We start from the raw sequence: 13138 nt of genomic DNA, 5'->3' as shown, positions 1-13138 counted from the left end.
CTTGGAGTTAAATATGAAGCATCGAAGCCAAATACTTCAAGAGAAAAGAAGATATGGTTCAAAAGAATGAGATAAAAGTTTCCTTTTTACCGGGTGTCTGTTGCCTTCTATAGCTGACTTGTCATACCTACTAGCCATGTGGCGCATGTTGATTGGAGGGAGGTTGTCCTTTTGCTGCATTCCCTAGGCATGTGACTCTTGTAAACCATGTTAACCATCACTCTATGTTGGAATCACAAAAACCAATGCTGATTCAATCTATTAAACTATCTTCTCAAAACATGTTATTCTCAAAACATGTTATTCTGGTATACATTTTGAATTTTTTGTCAAGTCAATTTAAAATAAAACTTTGTTAGGTTGAATTTTGAGTTTCATGGTACAAGCTAAATTCACTGATGCTTGGTTTAATGTTGTTTTATTGAGATCCATAGATTTTTAATTCTTCTAGTCACATCCTTCCAATTTGTTTCATTGTTCTCGTCAGATCATTTCTATTCACTTTTCCATATATATATATATATATATATATATAAAATCAAAGTGGGGGAGGGGGGAAAGGATTACAAAGGGGGTTTTTTCCACTCTTAAACCTAAGTGAAGAGAGAAAAGGGGAAAAAAGCAGAAATACTTCCAAACATATTATTGGAAACGGTCCATTTAGCAACCAAATGTACTCTCAAGTTAGCACATCTTGAAACTTTTGAAGCAGTCCAATTAGCAAACCGCAGAAGATATAAGCAAATATCAGCTATCACTGGGGCACGCAGCCAATCCAAGCAGAGATGATCTTTATTGATGGCAAAGATGTAGAGCAGAGAATCCCCTTCAAGGAGAATAAACGAATTGGCTAACAAGTGTATAACCTCACACAATCTATTATGCTAAAACAATCAATGAGCATTTGCCTCCCATTCACCATACTGTCAAAACCCTGGAATAATAGATCAAAATGAAAAGGCGAGTTGTTCCCTCAAACACCAAGAAGATTTTTCTTACAACCATACTATAAGTTTGGTACTAATAACTGGTTGATAAATTTAACTTCATTACTAAACTGTAATTTACTCTTTTAAGGTTTTGAAAAATACTTTGCTAAAGTAATTTTTCTGACAATCGAACCGGCAATGGGCCACCTGCAAAATAGAAAAAATTGTCACCAATTCCTTAACACTCCGATGTTCAAATCAATACATTGTTTAGCAAAGTAACCGAATAGAAAAGGTTTAAAGAGATAACGTATATGAGTGTCCCTCTTATTTTTTGACAGAGTGACAATTTTGAACTTAAGAGATTCCTAAATATGGCCTATGGTATACTTGTCATATGGTGAGCATAAATTATTTAATCAATTGTACAATAGGTGTTATTCTCCACGTAATGAACTTATGAAGTTATTTTTCACGTTATGGACTGTTTCGAGTAGGTCACGTGATTTATTTCCCCAACATACTTCAATATTATCCTCAGCTTGCTTGACCATCAATGGCCTATAAAATTAACTGGCATGGGCATTTTGTAAAGATAGGTGTGTGACGACATTAGCCACATCGGCTATTTATAATGGCTAGATTCATACAATTTACAATTCGTGGACCAAATTGAAATATATTTTTCTTTCAGCAATTCAGGTCTATACCTTTCTTGTTTCTTGTTTCTTGTTTCTTTTTTGCTTTTCTTAAGTTTGTGATAACATGCATCTTGTTTAATCAATGAGTACTGCATATACTTCATTTTTATTTTACAATGTTCATGTGATAGCATCAATTAATTCTTGATTTTTTTTTTTTTTTTCTTTAGGAAGGATTGATCCACTAACTGATTGGAACTACCTTGTAAACATGGAAATGAGCAGATTGTACAAAGGTTCTAGTCAGCAAAAAGGAAGTGTTGCGAAATACATTAACCAACGCATATATATTTTTCTACATTGGTTATTATGGTAAGATAGCCTATATTGATGGATTTTCATTTTTTTTTTACAGAGAAGGCTAAATATTTGATACCTCAACCCAAAATCCTGTTAAGAGTTGTATGCCGAATAGGGATATCTCAATCTGCCATGGTTTGTAAATTGTAAGCCTCACAAGCTCCGAGCAACCTTTTCATACAAATCACGGGGCCAATTCCTTTTCAAATTATTAGCAAGAAAGCTTGCAATCTGCAAAGACAAAAAAATATTCACCCATCATTAAACAAGAACAGCACATACCAAAAACCAGATGATACTCGGGTATGGAATCCAAAAACCATTACTACATTCTCCTAGTAGGCCCTCTCTCAGTAAAATGAAGTTGGCAATTTCAAAGATTATCATATACAACCTTTTTTAGTTAAGTAATCTCGATTAAAAAGCACAAAGAAGGAACGCAATAAGCAAGAGAAAATACCCTATAAGAAAGAAAATGAAAACTAATTCCTAAAGTCCATAAGCTTTTATTTTCTCATGTCTGTTGAATTCTTGTGCTCCACAAACTCTAACAAATTGGGTAAACAAACCCTCCAGACACAAATATACAACGTAAAGGACAACATTTCAAATTTCACTACTGCTGTGCTTCCCAAAAGGCTCTGTCCAACCAGCCAATCTGCCTTCCACCGTTCTAGGCATGACCTTTTTTAACCCCAAAGAAGCTAAATTCAAGAGAACGAAAATAACTCTTTTTGAACTTGAATGGAGCAAGCTCATACCAACGAATCCAATCAGTAAACTTTACAAGTTGACTACACTAGCTAACCACCTTTAACTCCGCTTGAAAGAATAATGAAGTTCCATGATACATCAGTACATAAACACAAACTTACTTTTATGAGCATCCTTGAATTCCATTTTGACAATATAAAACAAAACAAGTTCCCTTCAAAGTACAAGTTTTAAGCTATCAAGTGGCTATAAGCAAAATAATAGTAGCAGAGAGAAAGAACAAAGGAAAAATAGTAGAAGAATTGTATTCATTTATTTCAACATACCTTAGCCCTCAAGGCACGAAGTGATCCATCAGAATCTGTCACATTGTCCAGGCAAGTGAGAGCAACCTTCAAAAGGTCTGGAACACAAGCTTGTACATGAGAAGATAAATTCTGGAACACATCAACAGTAATATCTGGCGCTCGAGGATTTAATGGGAGAAATGGAAGTTTGGCAACCTCCCTTAAAGCGTCTAGATGATGGCCCATTCTTGCCAACTTGTGGATTGACAATATTGCCTCAAGTTGTCTTAATATGGTTTGTTGCTCCAAAACATGCTCTCTCTCTTGAGGACTGCACCGCAAATTCAAGAGATCTTTGATTGGGGGAAACATTAAATAAAATAAGGATTACATAAAATGTAAACAATGACATGTAATTAACATAAATCATAGATAAGGGCAGTTAACAGTTCAAGATTATTAAAGATTCACGATCATATTTCTTAAATTTACTAATCAAAATTTTGACTTTTTGATCAAGTGTGAAGGTCCCAGTAATTCAAAAATACTAGATTAAAGCCAAGAAAATAAAATATCAAACTAATTGTTGCAGAAACCCATAAAAAAAAAAAAAAAAACAAAACAAAACAAAACAAACAAACAAAAACATAGCAGTCCGAAGGAGGCAGCAGCAACATAATTCACCAATAGCTTCAGGCATAAATTTTAAAACAAAATTTAATAAAAATTAAAACAAAAACTTCATTGACAATTTTTGAAAAAAAATCCCAGATATTTCGAAGATGATTCCGCATTTATTTTTAAAATTCACTGTAATGGTGAATAAATTACTAATTATAAAAGTATAATAGACAAAACTCAGTTTTGGCCTTTTTACTCGACTCAATTGAGCTTTAATCCTAATTAAGCTGGGGTCAACTTGAGTTCTGTCACTAATGTGCTTAACAAATTGAACCTGGGTGTAGTTAATGACTCTATACTATAACAATTCAAAATTGCTTCATAATTTTAAAAGTATTGAACTTCAAATCCACTCCAGAATATGAGCTCTTATTTTTTTTAAAGGCTCTAACGTCTCAGAAGGTTTGTCTTAGTTGAAAACTTTTGGCTTCAATCTACCATTGAACTTGGGTGACAAAAATACAAGAATATTGGCCAGGACTAGCTACAAACACCAAGAAGAACATGTTGAAATGCTGAGTATTGGAATAACCTGACTTCAGGATAATATCTGTATGTCTCCAATATCTCATTGCCAGAATGAATGAGGCCAGCGGTCCGGCTCTCGCCATCTAATCTACCATGTGAGAGGGCGCATATTGCTTCAGAGAGGCACTTATTGATGGTATCCAGTGCCATTGAAAATGCCCCAACTCTCTTCTGAATTTCTATAGACTGAATTTTCAACAAAATGTAAGGGTCAAATCAAGATCAAAACATTAAGTTAAATAACACAGTGAAAGAGGAAATGAAATTAGTTGAAGCAAACCTGTTAAAAGCAAGAAACATTAACAGTTGAAGATGGCAGAAGATTGAATAAAACCATGAATAAGTTTAAATTGAGGGGCAAACAGAAGAAAGTAAAGATGGCAAACAGAAGAAAGTAAAGACGTTCGAGACAAAGATGTGTGTAAAAGATGTATATATAAGAATACCATTTAAAAATTTTAACCAATATGAAAATGTCAACAAATAACATCATGGAGTCATTCCAAGTTCATTTTAACATGGAAACGTTGTTCACCAAGGAGCGAAGAGAGTCTGAAGAATAGTTAAACCATGAAGTCATTCCCACTCCCAAAAGGTACTAGCACCTTTTAGCAGATAAAACATAATATGGCCCACCACCAAGATTAAAGAGTAGAATATGGAACAAACATAAAGATCCTATAAGGCTATCTGAAAATCACTAATACCAGTAAGGTAAATGAAGATAGAAACACTATTTTACTTACAAAAAAAAAAAAAAAAAGCCACAATTTCTTCATATAAAACTCCAGAAATAAAGAAATTGAATAAGGCAAGAAATTAAGATTACTTTGTCATAAAGCCCAGCTTCTTGACACTGGCGAGCAGCTTCCAGCAGAAATTGATGTCTTGCTTTCGCATCAGTCAAAAACCTTCCTAATTGACCTTCTTCTCCAGTACCTCTTGAACCAAGTAAAAGATAGATCCCACCGTCCCGTAACAACAGCTCAGTAAGGAGTTGCTTCAACTTCAAGCTTCTCTGCCTTTGCTGATCTGAATTACCACTTCCTGTCCATGAAAATTGTCCACCACCTACTGAAGCAGCAGCTTGTGCATAATATTCTAATGCCATTGATAGATCACCGTGACGTAAGTACACAGATCCATACTGCCTAATTATGCTAGATGCCTCGGCATAAGCATCCATCACTTCCAGTTTTTGCCCAGCACCAGAACCTTCAGAAAGGATGGCATGGTCTGCTAACACAATTGACATGTGGGCAGCGTCAATGTTATATCCTTCATCTCCTGTTTCCTTAGACAAGTAGAAGACAGCTGGAAGCAACTGGATGCTTAAAAGCAAAACATAAGGGTATACCAGAGGATCCTTTCCATTTTTGGTATAATATGATGGATCAAATTTGTTCAAGTAGACCTGCAAATCATCCAAACTGTATGGTACCATTCCCTCATTTAGATTCACAGATGAGACTCTACTTGGGTAGTCTCGTACTGAAGACAGTTTGAACCATAAGAAATCCTCTATTGTATTGAACAGATTTGGTAGATCTCTAAGCAGGCGGTCAATTTGCCAGCGAGAACCGGATATGATAGCATACAACAACAACTTTTTCTTGTCATATGCAGCTCCTCCCACCCGATCACCCATTCTTAACATTTTCTCGCACTCTTCTGATGCAGCAGCTGCAGTCTCAGCAGGCACCATCCCCCCAGTATTGATCCACTCTGCAAGCTGTCAAAAAGGAAGAATGACTAAGGTCCAACAAAATATTGGGTAAAATACACTAACACTCATTGCGATTTGATGCGGTTCTATTGACACTCCTTTAAGTTTCCAATTTTTCTACTCACAATCCTAGTGGTATCCCTTTGTCCTAATCAACTAATTCTATCATCTTCCTGTCTTACTCATGAACAAAAATTATTCTCATATGACTAATGGAATATCAAATGGGATATGATTAAAGAGAGGGATGTGGTTGAGTGATGGTTGGGATCACTAGCATCTCATCTGACTAATTACTCATTTTTTTATAAGAGGACTTCAATAAAAACCAAAGGGCGTACCCAAGTACACAAGGAGTATGATTTTAAGAAAAAGAGAATCAAAGTAGTTGATCAAAACAATTGAACACTATAGGAGGTTTGATTAGAAAAATTGAAACCTCCAATAGAATATTGCATTCAACCACATAGGTATAGGTTCATTTTACCCTAAAATAAAGTCTTATCAATAACCAGTGAACAATCTATACCAAGGGAGCAAATTGGTGTGAAGCACGGGATGACAGAGCCACATTTCTTGCTTCATCATAATATCCAGTCCTTAAGCAAAAATATATCTGTCACACATAAAGAATAGGATTTAGTAAAAAACAAAGTTATTCAAAAGTAGGAAAAAAAAAATAGTCTATAGTAAAAACTAAAATATAAGTTGAACATATCAAATCTATCAGATAAAACAAAAGGTTCACAAAAAACAAAAGGGAACTGGTAGCTTCTATTCCATGTCTATTTTTGCTTTCATATGGTACTGTTATTGCTTACAATTTCAAAAGTGACAGACTCAAAAAACACTAAAAAGAAGTGAATATCTCCTTCAATTACATCTAAAAGTAACGAGGACCAGTAGTATGTGGACAACAGTTCCCAAACAGCCTATGTTGACAATGAGAAAAGAAAAAAAAAAGTGCAAAAACAATTCAACAATTGAGATGCCTCTGAATCTAATTCAGTTACCCTCCTTTAAAGCAAGATAGCCGAGGACTAGAGGTCGAAGTTTCAAACAACTTCACAAGACGTTAAACGAGGAACTATGGGAGACCACAGACATAAAATCTATTTGAGATGTGTGTGATGCGAACCCAGTGGATCATAAATATCACATGCACAAACTACCAGTATCAGGACACCTTACTTTTAAGTTCTTCAAATAGTAAAGGAACATGCTTAATAGCTTAAACATGACCAAATTTAGCAGTCATGCAACGGATTACTTCAAAATTTGACATCAGCCATGGATTGGAACTTGTGAATTGCATCGAGTGTTTGAAACTAATCAGCTTTATACATAACTTGAAATTTGAAATGCATGCTAGATTATACATAACTTTAATTTAAAACAAGTAGATTGACTAACGAAATGCAAGCTAGATTAAAAATACAGATATAAGTATTCAAGACCTGCTGCCAGGTGGTATCAACAGGAGGTTGTCTACGAGCATCACCTACATCAAAATCCAAAACACCATAATCCCTTAAACGAATCTGCACAAAAATAAATAATATTAAGACAAATAATTAATTTTTGACAGGATGATATAATGTGTCATTATATGCGATTCCTGAAAATTCAAAGGAAGCATGTTAACAAACCCGAAGAAAGGCGCGGACTCTTTGCAAATTTCCAACAGCCCCACCAAGAGCAGCCTATGAGATCAAAACATGTCCACAAAACATGAGTGTTGAAATAACCAATGCAAATACAAGCTTTGAAACAACCATTTCCAAGAGATCTGTACTTTATGTTTTCATACATATCTAATGAGCGAGATGCTCATAGAAGAAATAATGGGAAAAAAAAAAAAAAGAAGCATTTTAATCATTACAAAAAGTAAAGTTCATATGAACACGCAACAATAGATTAAGCGTTCAACCACCGAAGGAGAATCAATAATCAAATAATAACTAAGAGATCTATAACAAAACACATAAGCATTCATTAACTAAATTCAGTTTGGAAATGTTAACATCAGCATTGAAATAATATGATACTAGACAAAGTTATAACCTGTGCAGGATGACTTTGTATTGTATCCATGATATATTTCTCATGCCCCCATTCCAGATGGCGCCTGGCACCAATGATTAGTGACATCTTCTTGGAAACATTATGTTGCACAGTTGAATCCTCACCCATCAGAATCTGTCGAAATGAAAATACGAATAACTACTTGTATTAAAAACAGAACATTATATATAAGATAACAAGCTCTCAGACTAGAATATATCAGAAAAGCTAAGTGCAATGTTAGAGGTTACACCTGAATGAGGTGCCATATCTTCTGCATGTTAACAGATTTTCCACTAGATCCCTCAATGCCTAAACTTTCATGAGCACCCTTGAAAGCTGTAGCAGGCTAGTAAAAAGAATAAACAGCAAATATGTCATACATATAGAAAACATAAAATACACAACAAAAGCCAACTTTGAACTAAAAGAACCTGTCGCCTAAAGTAAAAGCCTAACAAACGCATAACAAAAACCAACTTCAAGTTAAAAAAAACTAAGATCGAAAGTACAATGAAAGAAAAAGGCAATATAACTTGACAGTATGACGTATCAGAAGTTCAGATATGCTGCAAACTGGTTCTTTTAACCAAAAGGCAATAAGTGGTTAAGATGACAACATCTCATGTTGAATTGCAACTTTCCAATTCGTACCAATACTTAGCTGATTATTAAACCCAAAAAAAAAAAAAAAAAAACAATCAGGCCACCCAAGCTTAGATGCCTTTCAACATGATGTAGCAATAAGTTAAAAAGGCAATAATCATCCTTACCTTAAATGGTAAGCCACGCTCCCTTGCATTATTCAGATTCTTCACAACTTCAGCATAGATTGATGCCTTTTTATCGAGGATAGGCTTGTTAGCTAGAGGTACGAGATCCTTCGTAGATGGACCAGGTGAAACTTGAGAGCTAGATGCAATGGACACTGTTTGACCAGGATGAGAACCCCCGGAGCAGGTTTCAATCATATTAGTCCTGGGTAATGTTGAAATTTGGCTTAAACTCTGAAGAAAATCGCGTTTTTCCTTTTGCCAATCCTCCTGTTATAAATAAAATTATACACAGCATTCAGAGTGCAAAGAAAAATTTCTCATAAAATATGTAAGATTTATTATGGATGGTCCAAAATGGACACTCCATATTGAGAATTTTGAAGCTAAAACACAGCTCCAAGAAATACCTACAAATATATGTGTTTGTGTTTGTGTGTGTGCACAGGCATGTGTGTGAAAGTGTCATGTCCAAATATAAAGAAACAAACCCAAAAATTTGTATAGGGTAAAACTAAGTCATAACCTGCAAAACTTTCATCATGTAATCATTAAAGCTTCTTAGATTATCCTTCTGAGCTTCCTGAATGGCTGAGACCATTGCCATCTCATGAACCTGAGAAGAAATATCACATACACCATTATCAAGATACCAATATCAAGCACTCTCAAAAATGCAAGTGGAAAGTGGCTGAATACTCTGTGAGGTACTAAAAAAGAAAGCAGATTCATGAAACCAAATTAGAATAATCGTGGTCAGGATAAAGGGGCTGTACCGCAACAGCACAATCAAACTGCATGTTCACGTTGGGAGGGGAAAGAAGCCAGTTTTAAGTATTCATTTACTAGTTGAAGATTGAAAAAAAGAAAATTTTAAAAACTTTTAAAAAAAAATTTAAAAAATAAAAAAATCTGATAGAGAATTAAGTATTTGACAAACATCCCAATAAATCAATTATTTATCTGCAGATTCATGAAACCAAATTAGAATAATCGTGGTGATCAGGATAAAGGAGCTGTACTGCAACAGCACAATCAAACTGCATGTTCATGTTGGGAGGGGAAAGAGGCCAGTTTTAACTTTTCATTTACAAGTTGAAGATTGAAAAAAAAAAAAAAAATTATAAGAAATTAAAAAAAAAAAAAAAAAAAAAAAAATCTGATAGAGAATCAATTATTTCTCCCTCCAAAACACCCCCAGAACAAGCTGGTAGCTGTGTTCCTTGCTCTTATTGGAAAACTGGTAGATTTTCAAGAATCTCTTCTAGCCTAGAACCAGAACTAATTTAAACTTAAACTTTGAATTGGTCTTCGGCCACTTCCAAGTAAAAAATATGTAGATTATCTATCAGTATATTTGAAACCAATATATAAAATATGAGTATCATCATGTACTTAACAGAGAAAGTCGAGCAAGATTGCTCATAAGCATTGACTCTTTAAAATTTGCTGTACTAGTGAGTAAGTAATGACAGACATGTAATCATATTTGTGGAGGAAATAGCTATCCAAACAGTCATTTATCCATACCGCCAGTAATTCTGTTCTTTTAGCACCAAAGTTGGAATGCAAAAGAATGTAGAACAATCACCAAACGCATGAATAGTCAGAGACAAAGCCAGGAAAATCTCTAAAGGTATGTTTTTTCAAAAATTTTGGAGGTAAAACACAAAAAAACCCCATAAGTTTTTCTTTTCTCCAATTGCCCCCCACCCCCAAAAAAAATCCCTCGTGATATTAAAATATTTAAGTCAGATTCTTTTATTTATTTATTATTGACTAAAAATTATTTAAGTCAGATTAAGAAAACTACCTGCTGCAAATACTCTTCGACACTTGTTGCCTCAGGGAAAACATCCTCAAATGTTGTCTTCAGATAAAAATATAAGAAAAAAAACACAATAAAGAGCAGATAATAAGCAAAAAGATCATAATATTCATAAAAGAACAATCATATAAAAGATTGCAAAAAAAAAAGCATTTAGACAAGGCAAAGTAGAACCAAGAAAGCAAAAGCAGAAGTAACTTTGAGCGTGACAACTACTATGATAGAGATTAAATCAAAAGAATGATCAAACAAAGCGCAAATAGGACCATTTCTTTTTTGATACGTAATATCATACATGCAGCATACATAGAATCCCTCCCAAGAATTACAAGATAAAATATAAATAATCAACAAAGTCTACAAAGGAAGGGATAGGAACACTGCCACAACCAATAGGCACTCATACAATATCCATTGAAATCAACATTTTAGCTCAATAATAGACAACACCATTAAACATATGGTTGTTCTTCCCTCTCCATATGTCCAAATAAGGCAAAGGAGGGCCACCTTTTCCAGATAAAACCTTTTGTTTAGAAGTCACCTTCGAGGTAGAACTACTATGCTTTTCAAAAAGACCTTTCCACCCGAAGCACATCTTAACTACTTTCTAAGGCATTACCTATTGAATCCTTTGATCTCAAAAACAAAGGAACATAAATCCCTAGCAATTGAGCAATGAATTATCAGGTGATCAATTGATCTTGCCAACACACCTATGCATGCAACACCAAGCCGCCAGGATTAAGTTTCTTTTAATCAGGTTATCCACAGTACATTTTTCCCAAGGCAGCTGTCCAAACAAAAAAAATCAACTTTTCTAGGGACTTTTTTTCCCTTAAATACTTCTCCAAGAAAATTGCATATTGTTTTAACCTCATAATAAGACTATGGATTTCTAGAGTTGAGTTGAATTTTAGAGACATGGCTTCCAAAGAATATAGAGCTAAGTTTACTAATTTGTGAAAGAGGGCATGAGAAAAAGCAGGGAATTGCATTGTGTTCAATACCTACCTATGATCAAGGTGAAAAAACTACTGAAAATTTTACATCTAAAGCCAATCAAGACATGTCCATATATAATTACCATATGCAGCCAATAAGGCTAGGTTATATACATTAAACAAGTAGAATGCAAATAATATTTTACCTTCAATTCAAAAGACTTCAGATCCCGTGCAAGCTGCTCTGCATTTATTCCCTCACGTGCAAGAAGCCTGTAAATGCAACAATAGAGATAGTAGAAGATATCATTGTAAATCTTTTCTTGGCAACAAAATTGTAAATTCAAGTAATAATATGTGTGAGAATCACATGTGAGAATCTACAACAAGAATCATAGAGGAACCTTGTGGCAGCAATAGATTGAGAAGGAGCCTCAACTCGCAGGGTTTTTGTTTTGAGCTTCTTAGATAATGCTTCTAACTGATCTAAGTTTCTCTGAAATAGATACAAACCATTAACTTGAAAAGAAAAAAAAAGATGCATTCATCCACACACCAAATGCCCAGTTTCTTTCCATCTACTACTTATTTTTCTAGGAATACCAACCGATATTTTTTTATGACAAGAATTCCCAATTTCTTTTAGAAATACCTAACACTCTTACTTTTTCTTTAGTAGCAATAAGCTCCGTATGCAGAAAAGGGACCCTTAAGCTTTGTTTAGATAAATTAAAATTTTTTGCTCTAGTTGACTGCTAAACAAGTATTTGCCCTGCTTTGCACGAAAATACTTCCTTCCTGTGTCTATAAGCTCCCTATGAAGTCTAAAAATTGTATTCTTAAATCTCGAGGTTATTATAAACTTTGTGTAGGTTAGTTTTAATTTAATATCTGTACTTTCCCGTCATTTCTCTCAAACAACGAAACTCCAACACTATTTTTCTCCTTCCGTCTACTTTCCTCCATTTTCTAGGAAAGCAAACGGCGGTCTAGAACAAAGCATTTCATGAATTCGCAGCTAACAATAAATTTCTCGTTCCTTCATTTTTCTCAGCAAGCAAAACCTAAGACAAAATCCAACACGTGAAGAAATCACATTTTCTTCTTTAAATTTTCCTACATTCTCTCGGGAACCAAAACAGAAAAAACTGTAAAAGAGAGTAGGATGGAACCTGAAGAGGCGGGAACTGAGCGGAAGGACCGGATTGTTCGAGAAGCTTCGAGGAAGAATGGAGCAGATCGGTCCAGCCACTGAAGCCTTGCTCGGTCGCCATTGCTGCTGCTACTACTACTACTTTTAGCTACTCTACAATTTAAAATTAAAGGTGCTCCTACAATATTGCCGCCGGACATAAACTATATGGCGATGTATTATATTCACGTGTTTATAAATTTAGCGGTTTGTTTGGAGTCAGGAATAATCCGGCTTAGGTGAGTGGGCCGGGTCAATCACATGAGAAAAACGGGCCGATACAGAAGTTCGAGCCGAAAGAATATCTAGGCCCATGCCATGTGTGACTGTGAGTCTGTGAGAGAGCCGAGAAAGATAAATCATAAATGTAACCGTTGAAATTATCAACAAATATAAAATAAAAATTCGACCGTTGCCAATGCACAGTAAAATGGACCGTTGAGAATCCCAGGCGTTTCTGCAACAATATTT

The 13138-nt window shown here is 34.8% G+C and overlaps 1 protein-coding gene across 5 annotated transcripts; it reads right to left on the bottom strand.

Annotated features, from left to right (window-relative positions):
* Nucleotides 1-869: 869 nt before the first annotated feature.
* On the bottom strand, nucleotides 870-12789 carry LOC132173365 (nuclear pore complex protein NUP93A-like). Of its 5 annotated transcripts, none has more exons than XR_009439315.2 (16): nucleotides 12648-12789; nucleotides 11880-11971; nucleotides 11682-11748; nucleotides 10517-10573; nucleotides 9230-9319; nucleotides 8704-8973; nucleotides 8184-8279; nucleotides 7931-8065; nucleotides 7516-7569; nucleotides 7372-7407; nucleotides 6396-6482; nucleotides 4970-5872; nucleotides 4145-4326; nucleotides 2971-3262; nucleotides 2007-2161; nucleotides 870-1136 (listed from the first exon to the last, which is right to left on the bottom strand). XR_009439315.2 is itself a non-coding variant. In XM_059584841.2 (15 exons), exons 1-15 carry the CDS (start codon nucleotides 12747-12749, stop codon nucleotides 2084-2086), a joined length of 2589 nt encoding a protein of 862 aa, XP_059440824.2. In that variant the 5' UTR covers nucleotides 12750-12789; the 3' UTR covers nucleotides 1841-2083. The 5 variants fall into 5 exon arrangements, 2 of the variants coding, with proteins under 2 accessions (XP_059440824.2, XP_088370883.1); XR_009439314.2 differs by having other exon boundaries at nucleotides 871-1136; nucleotides 7324-7407; XR_015911740.1 differs by lacking the exon at nucleotides 11880-11971 and having other exon boundaries at nucleotides 873-1136; nucleotides 7324-7407; nucleotides 12648-12673.
* Nucleotides 12790-13138: the final 349 nt, after the last annotated feature.

Source organism: Corylus avellana, chromosome 3 (genome assembly GCF_965113065.1).
Source record: "Corylus avellana chromosome 3, dhCorAvel1.hap1.2, whole genome shotgun sequence".
Classification (NCBI taxonomy): domain Eukaryota; kingdom Viridiplantae; phylum Streptophyta; class Magnoliopsida; order Fagales; family Betulaceae; genus Corylus; species Corylus avellana.
The sequence above is the reverse complement of the archived record's forward strand: the minus strand, read 5'-3'. Positions and strand labels throughout refer to the sequence as shown.